General features: G+C 35.8%; 1 protein-coding gene across 6 annotated transcripts in view; it reads right to left on the reverse strand.

Moving 5' to 3' along the window:
• The window catches only part of Hecw2 (HECT, C2 and WW domain containing E3 ubiquitin protein ligase 2), a 355,738-nt gene that overhangs the window by 193,560 nt on the left and 141,150 nt on the right, over nucleotides 1-21,028 (reverse strand). For all 6 annotated transcript variants that reach the window (XM_040294632.2, XM_040294631.2, XM_078017777.1 and 3 more), the window contains exon 2: nucleotides 14,492-14,818. In XM_040294632.2, the coding sequence (XP_040150566.2) occupies nucleotides 14,492-14,783 (292 nt within the window). In that variant the 5' untranslated portion in view covers nucleotides 14,784-14,818. The remainder of the gene's footprint in view (nucleotides 1-14,491; nucleotides 14,819-21,028) is intronic.

The raw sequence follows: 21,028 nt of genomic DNA on the forward strand, positions 1-21,028 counted from the left end.
GAATTCAGTGTCTCAGGCATGTGAGGCAAGTGCTCAACCACTGAGCCAATGTTGTTAGTTTTATAACACCCTATTCAGGCAAATGAATCACATGATGAACCAAAAAAAATTCAGACACTGACCTGTAACCTTGCTCAAATCAGCAGTTGCAGTAGGTCATGTGCACAGCACCATTCACCTTGTCTACCTCCTTGAAATGTCTCAGAAGTGACAGGTTTTGGCAGTAAAGTGCAGAGAGAAAAAAAGGCTGTCACGGATCCCCAAACTGACAATTTAACCTTCTCCAGATGTTCACTGGATTCTTAAGGCTTTCCTTTTCACATGGAATGTTTTATCATATCAAAACTATGCCACAGACTTACACTTAAATAGAAAAAAAAATACATTTGAGTGCCTTGCAAAGACATATAATAAATATTTAGAATTCCACTAGTCAATGTAAATTCCCAGTTGGAAATTTGGAAGGTTTTTTCCCCCAAGATGAGTCATTCCATAATATATTAGCTTCTAATATTGTAGCTCAGTGCCATAATTACAATCCCCCAAAAAAGAAGTAGTTATTTTTGCAGAGTGAAAGGATGATCATTTCTTGATCCATCAGTAATTTCATAATAGCACTTGCTTGTACTAGAAGTATAATAGCTATATTGCGTAATTCAGGTATATACTTCAGAACAGTCAAAACACCACAAATATTCTTCATGCCAAACAAGACACAACTTTCAGAAAAACATCAAAAAATGCTTAAAAGAGAATGATAAAGAACCAAAAAAAATAGACTATAAGGCAGTATTCACACTAAGTTCAAGAAAAATTTATTACTACTTAAATATCCATTGTTGTTCCAGGATTATGGCTCAGTGGTAGAATGCTTGACTCACACGTGTGAGGCACTGGGTTCCTCAGCACCACTTAAAAATAAATAAATACAATAAAGGTATTTTATCTATCTACAACTAAAAATATTTTAAAATAAATAAATAAATAAATACCCACTGTTTTCAATATTAAAGACAGATTCCAAATGTATGGAAACAGGAGGTAAAAGGCAGTATATCACATAATAATTAGTTATGTGATAAAACTAGAATGACAGTCCATTGCTATGATCTTAAATATACAGAATATTTCAAAAATTTTTTCAGATACCTGGTATATAGTAAACTCCTAAAATAGTTGAACAAATGAATAAATAAATAAATATCCAAAATATCTATCCTGTGCAAAAAAAAAAAAAAGACTAGCAGAAAATCTGCATAATAGGGAATAAATTTTGGAATGATACTTCGATCAAAAGTATTTTTATATCATAATTTCCTTAGCCTAAAACCCACTCTTTAGCAAAATCAATTAGTCTGCATGGATAACACAGCCCAGAGAGCAGGAGAAGGTGCTCAGCATGTAGACAGGACATAGTTAAGAGCTCAATGGAAGAAACCGACACAGAAAAAGACAAATCACAACACAGCACGATCAGCACTGAAACCAAGAAGAAAGAATTCCTGGGGAGCAAGAAAATTCACAGATTGTTGGGAGGGTTAGGGAGTGCACCACAAGTGACTTCTGAGTCCTATACAAAACCTAAAGATATCCTATCAAAAAATAGACATTGGTCATGAAGAAGTGGGCAGGAAGTATGGTCATCAGGAAAAGTTTTATGCAGCTCCATTAGGAGACAGAACTAGCATACGCAGATGAAATTCCCACCTCCTAGAATAAACTGTTTTTACGTGAAAACACATACACACATACACACACACACACACACACACACACTCTCCATATTTCATGCTAAATCCAAATATCATCTTCTCAGTGAAGAAGTCCATTCTCTACCCTTCCCATCTCTGAACTCATCTCAGGCATTAAACGCTCCTTCTCTATGCTCCTGTGGTTTTCAATATTGTTCTGCACACACTGCATTGTGATTACCACAGTTCATTGCTGCCTGTGTCTCACCCTATTAAACTGGGCTAATTCATGTTTCTATCCTACTGCCCAGTGGATCTCAACAAGTATTTTCTGGGGTGCGGGTGGTGGCTACCTCCTCTGTAGCAGTTGCTGTGAACACACAATTATAGATGTCATCTTGTCGTATCTTCCTTGCAATTTTAAGAAGCTGGTATTATTCTCATTTTGTACATGAAGAAATGAGGCCCAGAATGTGGCAGAGCCGCGAGTTGAATCCAGGTGTGCACTCTGCTACGACCAAACCAGTCTCTCAGCCACTCAGTGCTGAGAGGTTGGTGGATCCAGTGGGCTCTACCCAGTTCAAGCTCTTTGTACACTCAGTTCAAGGCGTTTATGTTGTTCTGGTGACAGAACAACATAGAGAATGAGAAAAGGTGACCACTTATAGTATTTGTTGTTTTATAAATTTTGATGTAGGAAGAGAAAAATCAGGCTCTCTCAATGAGCAAACATTGGGAGTTTTATAATTCACAATTTAAATAAACACAAAAGATATAATTACAAAGTCTTGAAGAATCCCTTAATGTCACTATTACATCTGAGTTAAACACTCTGGTCGCCACAACTTAAAAAAAGACTGAAAACTCTGAGCTGCTCTCTATAGTCCCTCTGAAGTCCATAAGAAGGGCACACTATTGTGAAGTGAGACCATATTTATTCAACAATTCAACAATAATGTCAGCCAGATTGTGGAAACAATGGATGGAAATAAATATAATGTCTTTGATAGTTATCACAGTTCTACTATAACTGAAGGATTGCTAACTTAAAATAGGTTTAAAGTCTTGACTTTAAAAACAATAATAAAAATAGGTGGTACAAAATGAAATGGAGAACCCATGAGGGTCCATTAAGGGGAAAACTGACCAGAGAAAATGAAGAGACAATTCTGGACCTATTACATACCTTTTCTCATAACCCACCTTAACTAGAGAAAAAAGAGATATTCTTTAGTTCAGTAAATCAACAAGGATTTGGAGTTAAATTTTAGACTCTTCTTATATGCTTCCATTTATTTTATTTTATTTTTTAATTGATTTTATTTTTTTAAATACATGACAGCAGATGCATTACAATTTTTATTATACATATAGAGCACAGTTTTTCATATCTTTGTATATAAAGTATGTTCATGCCAATTCATGTCTTGCAATTTCTGGTGTGTGTACTGTTTTGTAAGAAAACCCAACTCAGTGTATGTTACTGATGCTGATTCAGGTAAGTTGACTTTTGTTTTGAGGTTTTTTTAATCTTTAAATTTTTTATTTACTTCTTAAGTCATTGTTTCATGGAGGTTTGTCACACAGAGTATATAACTAGGACAATCCTTATCTATGAAAAACCACAACAGTAATAACCAATATGGAAGAAGATATTTAAAACATGGAATTAGATGTTGTCAATAATAACAAAGAATATGGGGAGAAAAATTATTGGAATGAAAAGATTCTTGAACAGTTTGAGGCATTTAGAGAAAATGATTAATGATAGCCTTTGTTAACTCAATTACTCATGCCCAAAGTTTAAAGAATGACCACTAATGGAATAAAACTAGAATGCTTAACTTCCAAGAAAACAGAGGAAGAATGTGGTGACAGGGAGTAAAGAAAACCCATCATTTCAATGGAAGGCATAAAAATAGGGAAAAATAACTATGATAAAGCATGATACACAGAAAATAAATAAGATATAGAAATAAGCCCAAGTATGTAAAAAATAACAAAAAATTTTAAAACACTAAGCATACCAAAAAAAGATGCTCACTCACTTTGGATTAAAGATCATAAGCTTTAGCTGATTTACAGTAGATAAATCTGAAGCATGTCAAAGAATGATTGAAAGTAAATCAGTGGGAAAAGATATATCAAGCAAAAACTAACTGAAGAAAATGGACATAGCAATTGATAACATCAGATAAAATAGACTTTAAAAAAGATACAAGGACAAAAAATAGCATTATAAATATACCTCTTTATTGATATGTCTACTATTTGGTCCTTAGGAAAATATGAGAAGCTAATTATAACACACTATAAAGTTAGTATGTCTGGTAAACAATTATTTTGTGGATTAGTAATGAATCTTATCAGAACAAAGAATTTCTAAACTTCATGCCAATGCTATTTTAACTCTATCATAAAATATATACAAATATTATTTAACGTTTACTAATTATGACTATAAAAGCCTTCTTTCTGGAGAAATGGTACAAATCAGCATGGGAGAAAAAAAAAACTCAGGTAATGTTTCTAAAATAACTGGGGAGAAAGTAAAAATTATCTTAATAGAAGAATGCTTGTTTCAGTAAGGCTTGCATTCGATGTGTTAAAGGAAAAAAATAGATTAAAGCTTCTTCGGATTCGAGAACATTGACCTATGCCATTTTTAAAAACCTATCAGATGTCTATGGAAGTCTCTCATAATCATTCTGAACACAGGATACTTTTTTGAACCAAATATTCAACAAGTATATTAAAAAGAAGATTCATGACACCAATATGATGCTGTGAATTCAGATTCCACTAACTACTATTCTCTACTCTGGTACTGTCCTTGGTACTGGCCTAGGCATGTCCACTCAATCTCTGAACACCTTTGCAAAGTATGTACCAAAGTATGGAAATTTTCCAACCCCAGGATCATCTCTTCTTGCAGTGACCATGCAAGGATGTCTTAGACTTTGAAACTGACCAAAGGATCAAATACATCATTAGCAAGGTATATATATGGTAGAAATACTGAGTACTTGGCTGAATAACCAAGGACTCCTCCACATTTCCCTGTCTCCTTGTAGTTAGGCAGAACATGATAACAATGCTGAATGGTGGGCTCTGAGCGGAACCAAAACATATCACCTAAGTGCCAAGGCATCTACGAGTTGGTATAGGAGTCTCCAGCTCTCTCTTCTCCTGACACCTGCTAAAGGAGACCATGTGTTCCAGGTAGCATAATGACAAGTTGGTTAAGGTTTTATAAGCCAATATGACAAAAATAAAGAAGGTGGTAAGCCTGCATTCCCAAGTGACAACAGGATTCAAGGTCCCTGCCAAACCACATTAAGCATATAGCAACACCAATAAATAATCTTTTATATTGAGTAACTGAGGATGCAGGGTTAGATTATTAGAGTAATATTATCTTATATATCTTGACTAATACAACAAGGTAGCAAAGAAATTTAGAGTTAAGTTCTTCCAAAAAGCAATCTCATATTCATAGCTCTTATTTTCTAAGAGCATATTATGAATTTAAAGTTATGAAATGAAACAATTTTTCTCCACAAATATTCATGTGAAAGTTTCAAAAGAGATTAAAAAATGGGCATTAAACTGCATTTGATAGTTATTCTGGAAATGAATACCTGGCAGATTAATTCTGTGTTCCATTGAATTGAATTTCAGATTAATAGAAGCTTTCCCATCACCCTGGAAAGCATGTTGATTTAAAGCCTATATAATACTGAAATCAATATACCTTATTGTTTAGCATTCATATTTTAAGTGCTTATATAATTTCCAGAGCTCTATTTCAAAAAAGCAGATTTTGTTTTCTGTAAGCAGAAATGGTCCAGTGTGTTACTTTAATCTGAAAATCCCCTCTTGTGGATTCATTCAGTGGGTAAGTCTGTACTGCAGCTTCAGACACCAGTAAAATGCTTTTATATTACTAACAGTAATAGTAGCCAAAATAATGATAGTTTACAATCAACAGGAGCTTAGGATGAATCTAGGCACCTTTCTGAGAGTTTTATACAGTGTCTCATATAATCTACATGATATTACTCCTTTTTCTAGTCATTTTTTAATTGGAGAAGAATATGAGGAATTAAAAGGTTACATAATTTGCTCAAAGTCATTTAGCCTTCACTCACTGAGTTTACAAATCTATCTGATTGTAGAGCTGGTGCTATAAACCACTGACAACTCCACATCTTCTCCAAGTATGCTGCTTCTGATGGTTCTGTGCAGTTCACTGACAAAAGTCATTTCTTCACAGCCATTGCACATCAGAAAGAAAAATACATAATGTAGCAAACCTTTCCCTAACACGCCTGCTTAGAACAAGGTCAGGGTATGTAAAAATGGTTCATATCATTTAATATAATGCCCTCCAGTTCATTGATGTTGCTATGGATGACAAACTTTGATGCCTTTTTATGGCTCAACAGTATTCCATTATGTATACATATCTTATTTTCTTTATCCATCAGTTGATGGGCACTTAGGTTGTTTCCATTTCTTTGCTATTGTGAATAATGCTGCAATGAACATGGAAATGCATACATTTTTTCAACATATGGATTTCACTTCCTGTGGGTATATGCCCAGAAGCAGAATTTCTAGATCATATGTTAGCTATATTTTTAATTTGTTGAGGACTCTACATACTGTTTTCCATAATGACTGTATTAATTTACATTCCAATCAAAACAATGTTCCCATTGCTCCCTGACCTCATTAACATTTTTTATGTTTTTGATAAAAGCCATCCTAACAAGTGTGAGATAATATCTCACTATCATTTTGATTTGTACTTCCTAATAATTAGTGATGTTAAGCACTTATTCATATACATGTTGGCTGCTTATATGTTTCCTTTTAAGAAGTGTCTATATTGGGCTGGGGATATGGCTCAAGTGGTAGCGTGCTCGCCTGGCATGTGTGCGGCCCGGGTTGATCCTCAGCACCACATATAAACAAAGATGTTGTGTCTGCCGATAACAAAAAAAAATAAATATTAAAATTCTCTCTCTCTCTCTCTCTTTAAAAAAAAGAAGTGTCTATATACAAGTGCTTTTAAAATTATTAATTTTAATTATTTTATTGTCATAAAAGAACAAATAAAAATAATTTTTATTTGTTCAATATACATGACAGTGTATATACATGGCAGTGGAGTGTATTTTGACATATTATGCATACATGGAGTACAACTTATTCTAATTAGGATCCCATTCTTGTGGTTGTATGTGACATAAATTTTCACTGCTTATGTATTCACATATGAACATAGGAAAGTTATGTCTGATTCATTCTACTCTTTTCTATTCTATTTTTGATACTGGGAATTGACACTAGTAATAGTATCAATAGTATACTGGGGATTGAACCCTGGGCTGCTTTACCACTAAGTTGCTAACACTGGCCTCCAACTGATCCTCCTGCCTCAGGCTTCTAAATTGCTGGGATTATAGGCATGCACCACTTCACCTGGCCATATACAGGTACTTTGTTGATCAGATAATTTAAAAAAAAATATTATCAATGCAACTGATAATCCAAATTTGCAAAACTCAAGAAGGTTTTAGCAAATAACTAAGTATTGAGAAACACTGTACTATATTTACAAGCACCGGGAAAAAATGAAAATTGGGACACAGAACACTTAAATTTCAGTCTTAATTGCCCACAAGAAACTTTAGAATCTCACCACTCTGAACATTTTTATTTATAGAATATCAGCTTACACTTTAGGGTCCTAAAGCTATAAAATATACAATCTTGGCTCACTATAGCAATCCTTTTTCACTTTGCCATCCAAATGCAAAGAAATATGAAGAGTGTCCTAATATATTAGCCATGGTATTTTAAGAGGCCAACATTCAAAATAGAGCCATGTACCATTCATCTCTGAAGATATAATCAATGCACAGTCACAAAGAGATATACATTAAGTGCAGTCCAGACAAATGTTGGTAATGACTTGTTTTTGGTTCATGACAATATAAGAAGCTTGAGCCAGAATATGAAATACCAATATCAATCACTTCATTACTTAGATCAGATTTTTCCCCCCCACAGCAAGTTTCTCAATGAAGGAAGTGGTACATTGATTTACAAGTGGGAGAAAGCATCTTTTCTAATTCAGATCAATAACAATTTTCAGACCAGCACTATGGATAGCACTACAACACATAGATACTCTGGAATGTTTATAGTACCCATTTTCCTAGTTCTGTTGGGTACCTGAAGTTGCTTGCAAATGAAGAGTGGCAAATTAAGCCTTTTGAAGTGATTATTTTTCTTTTTGAATAGACAGATAAAATGAGCACACGACCAAAGGGGAACCAGCTAGTGAACCTGAAATGAATTGAATGTGTTCTGTTTCCTCTTTAAACTGTTCCATTTGATTTTTCATGAAAAGCTATTTGTGTTAGGTACGCTGCATGTTTTGCATGAGGTATGTATTTAGGTCTTTTTATTTAGTGAGTGTAGGAGGAGGTAATGAGTAGCTCTGTTAAATTTGTAAAGGGTCAATTCTAATTTCAGAGACCAGCAATAAATTATAAACCTAGTGATTTCTGAAAAACACCTACAACATGATCATCTCTAGAAATCTCGGGATTTGTATCTTACCAGAGGGAGAACATCATCAGCATATGTTTTGAGAGCTGCGTTCACACTCAAAGTTTCCGCAAATGGTACTTTCATATTTTCACTGTTTTTCTTTGTATTTCCATATTATAAATACTTACTTAATGACTAAAATGCTTATTGTTCTGATTCAGATGGATATGTTTGCCCTCTATATTTCTAGGGCTGAAGGTCATCTGGATTGAGTTATACAATGCAAAACATTATTAACAATTAGACCAACAAAAACAAAAGTCACACTTTAGAAGAGAACGTAAGCCAAGAGAAACAATCAAAATGCACACTGTGCCAATGAGCCATGCATGCCTCACCAGTTCAGTGTCCCACTAAATTGCTTTTCCTTTGGGACTTATTTCTATAGAGACCATATCTCTGTTCCATAAATAAACCCAGAAGTTGCTAGGAGACAGTCTAGCTTCTCAGGACACAACTCAAGGGGAGCGGCTGCTTCCTACCAAGAGGTACAGAAATCTGAAGCTATTTCTGACATACATGCTATTGTTATGAAACCTAGATTCTCAGCACGTGTATGTCACAGAGCTCTAGAAAGAATCTGTTATGGAGTGAGGCTTGTTGGTACTGTTCAGGAGGCTGAGGTGGGAGGATTGCTGAAGCACAGTCGTTCAAGGACAACCTGAGCAACACAGTGAGACCCCATTTCACAAAAAGAAAAAAAGGGGGGATTTATCACGCATATACCTATTTAGCCATATAAGCCCTAAATCGTATGATTGAATCTGGACCCCCAAAATCTTTTTCCATCCTCACCTTGGGTCTCTTCTTTTCTTTCACCCCCTCTCCAAATGTGCCACCTCACTAGACTCTATCTAACAGCGCCCAAACAAATGTTTTGAATATTTTTTAAGTTATGAGTCACTCACTCAAAGAGCCTTCCCATCACATTGTTGGTCTGAAAATTTCCACATGGCTTGGGGTTATTGTTTTCCTTTTTTTTTCTTTTAACAAAACAATCTAGTGGGTTTGACCTGTATTAAGACAGCCCTAAGTGCTCTCCATGAACGAGGAACTATAGAAGTGGCAGCCCACACATTTTGCCTTTAGAAGCAGTTGTCATCCTTTCCTTTGTCTGGCTGTGCTAGAGACTCAGTTGGGAATAAATAATGGTACATAAAGTCTTCCTAACAGTGACTGAAACAATGAGAGGAATGTTTCTTACATATATAACATGAACATCAGAGTTCCAGTCTAAGCTCTATCTTGCTGCTCTACCCTCTGTTATGGTTTGGATGTGAGGTGTTCCCCAAAAGCTCCTGTGTTAATGTAGGACGTGAAATGATTACATTATGAAAGCTGTAGCCAAATCAGACCATCTCAGTTTGAATGGACTAACTGGGAAGTAACTCTAAGCAAGTGAGCATGGCTAGAGGAGGTGGTCATTGGGGACATGCCCTGGAAGGGTTCATCTTCTCTAAGGCCCCTTCTCTCACTGTTTCCAAACTGATATGATCAGAGTAGCACTCCTCTGCCATGCCCTTCTGACATGACGTTCTGCCTTACCTTAGACCCAGAGCAATGGAGTCAGCCCACCATGGACTAAACCTCTGAAACCATAAGCCAAAATAAACTTTTCCTCTTCTAAGTTGTCCTTGTCAAGTATTTTGGTCACAGCAATGAAAAGCTGATTAACATACCATCCTTAGCTTTATATCCTCCATACTGATACCTCGTTGTTGCTGGATGGATGCAGCAACACAGGACATCATATATTTTCATTACAGTCCCAAGTACAAGAGAAGAACTTTAAAAAACCCTTCACAAAGCTGGGGATTTCCATTGGGAAGAGAAGTTGGGCCAGTGCCTTCCCCTTATATCTCACTGACCAGGACTACGTCACATGTCTACTCCTAGCTGGATTACCATTCAGATTTAGACCTTTTCTGAGCCTGGGGGTGGGCGCTACCCTGAAATCAAAGTTCTGATTGCAGGGAGATAAGAACAGTAAATGGCTGTCAGTTAGAGACCACAGTTCTGCCACATTCCTCTCCACAAAGGATGATGAAGTTCCAATTGAAATAAGGCTATCTCTCCAATTCAGTCGTTAAAAGAGCCCATCCATCCATTCTAGCTCCAGGAAGAACATGGATGTCTCTATTAAGGGCAGATATGCATTCACTCAGTTGAGGACCCAGATTAATAAGTCTTTCTTTTATACACTACTCTGACCCTATAATTACAGAAACAAGTTATATTTAAAGCTATACAAGGACCTGCACCTTTTAAAGCCATTCATTGTAAAAGATCTGTTAAGACCAATGGCTTACTCAAGAACATCATGCGCCTAAGACTACCAACATACTACTTTTATCTGCAAATGCTGGTCTCTGTGTCAGTCCTAGACCCTTGAGACATCTGGGATGCCAGCTCCTCACTCTCCTGGCTAGGGATTTAAGTATTTAAGAAAATATGGTGAGAAGAACTGACAAACATAGAGAACTCAGACAATCAGAGTTCTCCAGAAATAGCTAGATAGGAAAATGAAGTGGGATCTCTTAACTCTTTCCATTTAAATCAAAACTATGGAAATAACTTTTGCTTCAAGTCATAAGGAAGTGATCAGCAACAAATCAGCCTTCCCAATGTAATCCCCCAAATACCAGGAACTGGATATCTGGTGGCGTAAGACTGCAATCCACCAGAAAAGAGAAACGGATGAGATGACTTCCTGATCACCCATATCTCAGCTAGCAGACAATTTCCTGAGTGCATTTCAGGTAGCTAGAGTCCATGGCAATTCTTCAAAGTGTGGAGGCAGAGATCAGAGTTTGAGTCAACTAAAGAGACTAGAATCTCCAGGCCTCAATACTAGAAAGGAAAGAGTTACGAAGAGGTAAATTTCAAAAAGTCTACATGGGGATCCCCTATAGATCTTTGGCTATGGTGTGGACTGCACACACTCAAAAAGAAACTACTGAGGCTTTGTAGAAAGTCTTGGTAAAGCTTATTCTAAACCTGTCTTAACAAAGCCCCAAATCAAGACCTAACAAAATCCATAGGGTACAACAAATTTGGAGGCTGCCTTCCACCAAGCTGGAAATGCTGGGAAACTACAATAGACTTTCCACAGATGCATCCCAACAAGGTGTAAACACACACCTACTCAAGCACAAGGAAATAAATCTGCCTACTAATAATATTATTCCACAGGACTCGGAATTTTTACAACACAGTGAAAAATTAAAGATAGATGTCCAGAGTAAAATTACAGACAGTTAGATGTGCAAACAAAGACAAAAATGGGGGAAATATCAACAGAATCTGACCCTGAGATGGCCCAGATTTTGAAATTTAGAAAACAGAGACTTTAAAGCAGCTATATCCAATTGAATTCAAAGAACTGAACAAAAATATGAACTGGATGATTTAGCATGTAAAAGAAATAAAAACTATACAAAAAAATGTAAATTCTACAAATGAAAAGCTAAATAACTAAAATTTAAAAACCCATGAGACTGATAACAGAATGAAGATGAAAAAGGAAAAACAAACTTGAAGAGAGATTATCAGAAATTATGAAATTTGAATATCAAAGCAAAAATTAATTGAAGGATAATGAAGTAGAGCCTCATCGGTCCTTGTAGAAAAACATAAAATGATGGAATATAGTTATAATTGTAGTCTCAGAAATGTGAAAATGGATAGAAAAAAATTGAAGAAATAATGACCAAATGTTCCCAAAATTCAACAAAAGCATTAACTTATAATAAGCTCAGAGAAATCCAACCAAGGTAAATAAAAAGAAAACCATGCCTAAGTATATCTTCAAAGTACTGAAAATGGAGATAAAGAGAAAATCTTGAATATAGCCAAGGGCAGGGACATGTTACATACAGGGGCACATATAGTGATGATTTATGTGAAATGCAGAAGTCTCTTGAAATAAACTGAGGAAGAGTTAGTACTTGGAGATTTCCTTTTTTTTTTTTTTTTTTTTTTTTTTTTGCCTTTTTTGGAACTGGGGGTTGAACCCAGGGCTTTGTGAATGCAAGGCAGATGCTTTGCCACTGAGCTACATCCCAACCCAGAGATTTATTTCTTAATTCTGCTTTCTTGTTTATATCTTTGGGTTAATTTGAGACTTATAACCCTGACCTATACGTCTTCCTCTGGGAAGTAAAATACAAGAACTCTAAGATTTTGTGGCCATGGTTACTTAGAGATAAGACAAATTGTACTTTGGATGCCTTAGCTCCTCCCTGATTAATTCAGACAGGAAAATACAACAAGTTGGGTGGGGAATTAAAAAGAAGACACAGGAAAAAATATGAAGTAATGTGAGCCCATATCTTAATTGATTCTAGCATTTACAGATAAGGTTATTAACACAGACAAGAAATTATGAAAGAAAAGTTAAAATTGATTATTTACCAAAGAAATATATATAATGTATTTTTTAAAATACAACACTATTTGTAGTCTTATATTAAAATTTTTATGTCATAAAATATAAAATGGGAAAAATTTTTAAAAAGCAAACAAAAAACTACGTGAAAAAATAAATTTTATGAAGCCCAAAGAGTACAATGACATCAAAACTAAAGGAATTACTTCAAAATCCCATAAGAACTGTAAACTTTTTGTGATTATAATAATACAAATATAATTTTTAAATCATGTATCTTCTTCACTTTGGATATATTGTTAAATGCAACTGTGGAAAATACTGAACAGTGAAGAATTTTTCCCCCTTTCTTATTGTCAAAAGAGAAAAAACAATGATAATTCATGCATTTTTTAACCATTTAGAATTCATATTATTCAGCATGGTTAATCATTAAGAGTTATATAAGTAAATATAAACCCTTTTTTTATTTTAACCAACATAAAAATTCTCAATTCAGAAAAACAAATTTTGGTGCATATAACATTTAAAAAACTTTTTAGCAAGGTTATTTTTCATCAAACCAGAGTTTCTCAACAGTGGCTCTACTGATATTTGAGGCCAGATAAATCTTTGTTGTAAGGGACTCTCCTGTCCATTAAAGGATGTTTAGCAGCACCTGGGGTCTTGCATCTCCCCACCCCGCTGTGGCAACCAAAAATGTCTCTGGATACTGCCAATGTCCTCTAGGGGGCAAAATTGTCCCTGTCTGAGAAGAACTTAGCTATGTGTAAGAAACAGTTTTTCCCCCTAATATATTAATTAAAAGAAAAAGGAGGGGACAGAGTTGTGGCTCAGTGATGGAGTGCTCACCCAGCATATGTGAGGCACTGGGTTGGATCATCGGCACCACATAAAAATAGATAAAATGAGGGTATTGTGTCTATCTACAGCTAAAAAAGAATTTTTTAAGAAAACAAAAGAAAGATGACTGGCTTATAATTTACATCAAAAGCAACAATCTCTTTCTAATAAATGATCTGATGTTAACTTTGAAATGAATTTCCTTCATTCATAGAACAAGTTCTCCAACTTTGAGGAATATAGATTTTATTTTATTATTGGGTTGAATTTAGATTTTCTTTCTGGTTAGTTAGGAGGTTTTGATTTTTGCTTCCAAACCAAGCAGACTTTTTGCTTACTGGGATGCTTCATTCATCAGTCATTCATCTATGAATAACAGGTACAAATTAGCTACACAGAGCTGTGACTGCTATTATTAAAACAAACAGCAGCTATTTATTTCTCAGTCATTCATCAGGATACTTTTTTTCACCTAATTGATCTGAGATACATTCAAGGAATTTTGAAATACATAGACACCTTAGACCACAGATTGTTCTTAATGAAATCCAACCTTTAGAAAATGCAAGACATTTTTCATATCAGTTATCTAAAGGTAGGCATCTGTCAGTTTGAAAGTGTTAATAAACATTAATAATCACCTCTTTACTAGGACTACTCACTGATCAAGGGCAATGGGAAGTTTTAAAAGGAAAATTCTATAACATCTGCAGGTTCTGGCATTTAATTTGGTAGAAATGTAACCACAAAATTTATATAAGCAAAAGTACTATTGACTCTCCTCCTGAAGAAGGAATGTTCCCAGAATGTGCTGTGTCTATTTGTGTGTGTGAATTTTCTTCCAGGAGAAAATACAGAATAGTATAATGACAGAGAGAAAAAAAAAAAAAAAAAAAAAAAAACATGCTCAGAACCACACACATGTCCATTTCCTTGTACTCACCTATATGATAAAGTCCAATCCAATCGCTGGGGTCCACCTCCTCTTTAATGTCCCAGAAGATAATGAGGTTCTGGGCTTGCCCCAGTGTGTACTCGTACATGCTGGCAGTCAAGCTGGAGCGGCTCTCGGAAGTCACCAGGTCCGTGTCGCTATTGGCTCGTTGTAGGGTCATGTTCTCGGGCATGGAGCTCTGCGCAGCAAGGCTCTGCAGGTTCTCTGGGCTCAGTGTGTACCGCATCTGGGGATTTCGACGCCGCACAAAAAGCAGATGCTCCCGGGCTGAGCTAGCCATCCCGTCTGTCTCTCTGAGGTTGGCTCCCTACAAAGCTGCAATAGACAAGCATAAAACATTAGTGCTACCATGTAAAGAATTAGGTTTAAGCTTCCCAGACATAAAAGCCTTGAAGAATATTTACTAAAATCTGAGCATAGAATAATCTTCTGCTGTCAAAATAAAACCTATTATTCTACTGTCGACTGATGATGTCAGAAATAACTTTCATAGACTGAGGTCACATGGCAGCAAAGGCTACCACACACCTGTGGCCCTGGATTTCACTTAGCACAGCTTCCTCCCAGCAGTTAAGGAGGAAGGGATTTCTTTACCACTTCTTTTAGGTCTATCCTTTCTCGAACACTCCACCTGCAGAATGGCATCCTGTTCTCATTTTCCAGCTCCCACACGCACGTTATTTATTTTCTGCTGCAATTAAATTTTAAAACAGCAAGACAGAAATTTCTGACACATGCAAAATACAGTTGACATACCACTGAGTACAAGTGCACTTGCTCAGTTTCCTTAGCATGAGTGTAACCCACTGAAATTGTTTTTAGGAGCTTGCTTAGATGCCACCTCTTCACTTAAACACAGAAGCATGATATTTAAACCTATAACACCCCAGACTTAACCCTCTCGATTTTTCTCAGTAGCAATGCATCATGTGACTGACTTAGTTGACTATTATCTCCTTCCCCCAACAAGAATGTAAACTTCAGGAAAGAAGCAATTTATTTGTGTATGTATGTGCACACTATGATGCTTGGCACACAGTAGGTGCTGCAAAACATCTGTTAAATGAACAAATGATGGAATGGTGAGCATGTTTCTCCTAGACATTCCATGGCCTTAACTTATATCTCGAGTCTGCTTTTCGAGGCTGCCTCTTGCTATCTTGATTCTTTGGGTTATACATTTCCACCACCTGAATATGATAAGCTGTTTCCATTGGTTCCCATTTGGCCTCCCTCTAAAGGATCAGAGACCTCCCTGTTAGGCATTCTTGTTGGGACTTAGATACCTCTTGTTGTCACTGTCCAAGACATGTACTTTCATCCAGCACATTCAAAATTCTGGCTCCCAGTGCTTTCCCTATATGTCAATGGACTCACACCATGTCACCCAAAGCCTACTAGCTTTACATAGAAGGCATATGGTTCTCTTTTCTCTATCCCTTTTAGAACCATGTAATCCACTAATGCATTTGTGGACTAACATTTATTCAGTATCCTTAGTACTTGTTGACATCTTTGATGTATTTTTACTTCATTTAAAGCCAAACCTAATTGAATCTTGGGAATTAGCAGGAGCTCCCATTTAACAGTTAGCCTTTGGGTGCAATATTTACATTACAACTAACAATCTTGGATACTGAGTCTAAGAAGAGGAAAAGGGACAGCAGGTTTCCCTATGTGACCCATTTCCCCACCCATTTTAGAAACACTGTAGGTGAAGAGGACCTATTTCCATTGATAGGGTTACTATACTTGCAAATCTATTTATTTGAACAATTCTGACACCAAGTTGACTTCATACTTTTAGTACTCTCTCATGAATTAAAAATAATTTGGATTGGTAGGCAAGCTATCCTATGTAAAAAGGAAATAAAAATGAACGGACAGGCCGATTTACCCAGTTTAATGGTACTAAATCCAGTATCCCTCTTCATGAAGTTATGCTTCTCTTTTCTTATATAGTCTTGGAGATTCTGACAACATACCATAACTGTTAGACAATCTCCAACCTGTGAAGCCTTAAAATACAGGTCAACTTCTAATCTACTTTCATTTTAGAGTATTCCAGCAAGCCATTATTTCTTTATAAACTCAGTGAGTCAAGTACCACCACATCAGCTTCAGCAAGAACTATAAATAATTAACTGCTCACACATTGCAGTCTAATAAAAAATGCAGGCTGTACATAACTAGACTACTTTCCTGAGAGAAAGAAATAGGCCAGCACCTTGATACCTCAAAACCACAATAAATGAACTCTAGACAATTATTCTGCTCTAGAAAAAAGTGAAAAACACATATATGTACAGCCAAAGTGTTCTTTTACAATGACCTTCAGCATAGTGGATAAGAGAATAAGTTCAAAGCTCAATTTCTAGATTTTGGTTAGGTCTCTATTAGTAATTCACTCTGATGGTTGATAGCTTATCTTAACCACATGTGGCTGGTGGCTTCTACACTATGCAGACAGATCCAAATGATGGACATGGCCCCGGCTTTCAAAATGGCTGATTCCCTTTGAACTCACTGCCATCAGGAAGCCCCTTAGTGTGACTAAGAAGAAAATAATCATTGAACTAGCTGTCAATGGTGTGTGAATAATCGAGAAGCCCTGAATCCTTCAGAGGATTCTGTTTTTGCATTTCAGCATAAAGATGCTTCTTTAGCCAAATCTCTCACTGAAGAAACTGTATAATCCTGTTAGGAAAAAGCACTCATCTGAGGGGAAGGGTTTTTTAGATAAACACTGAAGGGCAGGAGGATTGAAATGTCCCAGAAACTCTCATGGTCTCTTACAGCTTCTTTCCTTCTACTTTCAATCTGTGTGGTCTTCAAAAGCACAAACCATGCTGTTGTGAGGCTTGTGTGTGTCAGGGCCAATGAGATGAAGGGGTAAAAAGACAGGGGCTACCTGTATGCTTCTCTAACACTCACATGGCACTTATTCTAAATGATTTACCCATATGTTATTTATATGTGTAAATAACCAAGTCAGACAATCTCCATATACAAAATATAGAGAGAACCCAGGTTATTTGCAAGTCCGGTGTCCACAAATCAATAGTGGAACACACTTAAATTCCACCCTGACTCAATATATTCATCTACTACATGGAGGTGACCTGAACGTATCATGTCAAATTGTTTTAAGGACTAGAAGTATCATGGGTGAAGGTGTCCAGTAAAAAATAACTATTGTCATTTTAGTAGGTAAATGATGTAATTGTTGAATTAATACATTATTTCATTTGGGGTAGCTCTAAGAGGCTGGAAAGAGGGACCCTTGGATGTGGAAGATATGTAACAGAAAACAAATGCCAAAGACCAATGTTATATATTAAAATCACTACAAGTTCTCCCTAGGGCCAGATGACCCTGTACTTGAGAGGGAATACAGTATATTCTTTCCTTGCTGCTCCTACTCTCCAAGGCCCCTGCCTCCGAAGTCCAGAAATCAACTATGTTAGGTTTCACAGCCCCTTCAGCTGAAGCTCAAGAAGAATGGATTTTAGTGACAGGAAGAGACCATATCCATCAAGAATCATTCAAATAAAGAAACCAAAGACTTGGTGACAGATTGGACATAGGATGAAAGTGAGAGAGAAATTAGGATTAATTTTTGGATTTTCAATCTAGGTGATAAGAGAATCCTGGAAACATCAACAGAACTGAAGAACAATTTGGGGAGAATTTTAAGTTCATGTAATTGATCCAAGTAAATATGTCTTGAAGACTCATCAGAGGGTAGGACCACATAGCTGATTCATATGGAATCAGGGATAAACAAATATTCAAATAGAATATTCAATAGAAACCTTAAAGTTGAATAAAATATGCCAATGTGTCCCTAAAAGGTGCAGTTCATGGTTTAAAAACTTCTTTCAGATGTTTTACTTTTATATAAGTTGTGTCAACCTGAAAAGAAATACACCATTAGAATGAATAGATGACCAGGAGGGACTTTTATCAAAACTACTTTGGAAGCTTTTTTCCCGTATAGAAAATGTAATTTTTTAGAGTTCATGTTTCCACAGTAAAAAAGATCAAACTCCATTCGAAAAGTAAACTGCAAAGTTATGTAAAAGTGAGGGAAAAAATCAAAGCACTCTAAATTTTATAGTTAATATTGCAGTTTACAGGGACCTTAATTCAATGCAGTGCTCTCCTATGTGAAAATCAGTGCTACTCAAACAGGAAAAGAGCAGCTGTACATTTTCTCCTAACGAAACCTATGAATGCTTGATTTGCTCTTTGGTTTCATACCTATGCCTTCTGCAATAATAAAGCCAGTTTTTCTTCAGAAAATTACCCGTGTCTTCTGAACTGCTTTAGAAGTAAAGATGATGGTAACAGAAACTGACTAGTGTATACTCTATTAAATAAACTAAAACTGGTCCTTCAAAGTTCCTTAGATAATCCAGCCCTTCCACAGTAAATCTTCTCTTTGGTTCTCTCTCCCATTCTCAATGGCTGCTATTTCACATGATGTCGCACTGCTTTTAAACAAAATAGCCCCCAAAACCTTGTTCTTCTAATTATGATTAGGTTTGCACTATGTGCTCTCTCTTAAACAGACATCTGCTTAAACAAAACCAAAAACAAAATCACTTTTCTTCCCGAGGTCAAGAGAGATTTAATTACTAAGCAAATTGTAAAATGCCACAGTGTACAACTTCATTTCTAAAACCAGCAGGTTTTGTTCAGAAGATACAGGCAGGAGCAGATGACAAATACTCTAAGCAAGTGTTTTTATTTAAAATATGTTTGCTAAAGAATCTGGAGGTGAATGTCAATTTACTAAACCTCACCTGAAGGACAAGACTAAAAAACAATGTCAGCATTTTTGTAGACCCAGAAATGCATGCCAGACCAGATGAATAAATAATACTAATAATAGTAACTAACATCTCTTTTAACCCTTTGAATTCCCCTCAAATATAATTTAGAATACACACATACTTACAGACACACACACACACACACACACACACACACACACCTGCTCAAACTCAAAGTGCTTTTTTTAATATAAATGAGATGAACAAAGTGGGGGAAATTATATTTACAGTCAGAGGCACTAAAGAAAACATAATTTACTTGCCATAGCAGAGATGTGAGAATCTTGGGAGGGAGGCTAGGAATAGGAAAAAGAGTGGAATGAATCAGACATAACTTTCCTATATACATACATGAATATACCACAATGAATCTCTACATCATGTACATCCACAAGACTGAGATCCTAGTTAGAATACGATATACTCCCTGATATAAATGTCACAATTGACTCTACTTTTACATATAATTAAAAAAGAAATTAAAGAAAATGCTTAATTACTCTGAAACACCCCCCCCCACACACACACACACAGAGAGACCTGTCTCCAGCAAGACCAGTTGGCATCTGGGATAAGGAAAGTTATCACCAAATTCTCCATGAAAGACCCTCCCCAAGGGCGTTCCCTGGAGTCTATTAAGAGAAAGCCTTTACACTTAAGTGTTTGTCGTAGATAGTCCCATCCAACTGCTTGGATTAACTGGCAAAAGTATGCTAGTAAAATGACTGAGAAGACCAGAAAAATTCTTTCTATACAATCTGCCACCAGAATGAGAATTGACAGAGACCTGGGTGGCTGTCAGCCCCTCCCTTCCTCTTCTCACATAGAAAAAGATCTACAAATACAGAGGTCCTCCAAGCTGCCACCAGTAAGGAAAAGCCTATTCTCCTCATAGTTTTACCAAATAATATATTTTGATCCGCAACCTAAAAACAAACCATGTGGGCTGGGGTTTTTCTTGCCTCACATATAGAAGGCACTGGGTTCGATCCTCAGCAAAACATTAAAAATAAATAAATAAATAAAAATAAAGATATTGTGTCCATCTACAACTAAAAAAAATTTTAAAAAAAACTTGGAAAAGGGATATAGACAAATAATCTTAAATTCCAAAAATTGTTAATTTTAAAGACTAAGTTTCACAATGCTTTTAGGATGTTGATTTAGCATGAAATCACTGAATATACAAATTATAGTAACTAGGAAAATAATTAGTATTCAATTTAACTCTTTAGCTTTTTTAATTTAATAAGGTTTTTAATTCAATTCAACATTTTTGTGGACAGCAATAAATTATTCACAAAAGAAAAAAATGCACATCAATAACTGTATACCAAAAACAAAACAAAAATAAGACATAATTTTTGTGCCTTAAAACTTTAAATAATAATGGAATGCAAAAATAAATAAATAAATAAAATTTAAAAAATAATTGGATGCAAGTGAAAATGCAAGAAATGGGAACTCATATAGTGTTGAGAGGACAATTTTACAAAACTCTCTGGAGTCTTGGATATGCTCATGCCCTCAGAGCCAGTGATTTGCTTCCAGAGCAAAAAGCAGCAATGTTCATCACAACATTATTTCAAACAGACAATATGTCAAAAGAAAATAACTTTCAAACAATGGAAGAACAGCTAGATTATGGCATAGGTACACTATCGTTATCATGAAGCCATGTGAAGCA

Source organism: Ictidomys tridecemlineatus, chromosome 7, assembly GCF_052094955.1.
Source record: "Ictidomys tridecemlineatus isolate mIctTri1 chromosome 7, mIctTri1.hap1, whole genome shotgun sequence".
NCBI classification, from domain to species: Eukaryota; Metazoa; Chordata; class Mammalia; order Rodentia; family Sciuridae; genus Ictidomys; species Ictidomys tridecemlineatus.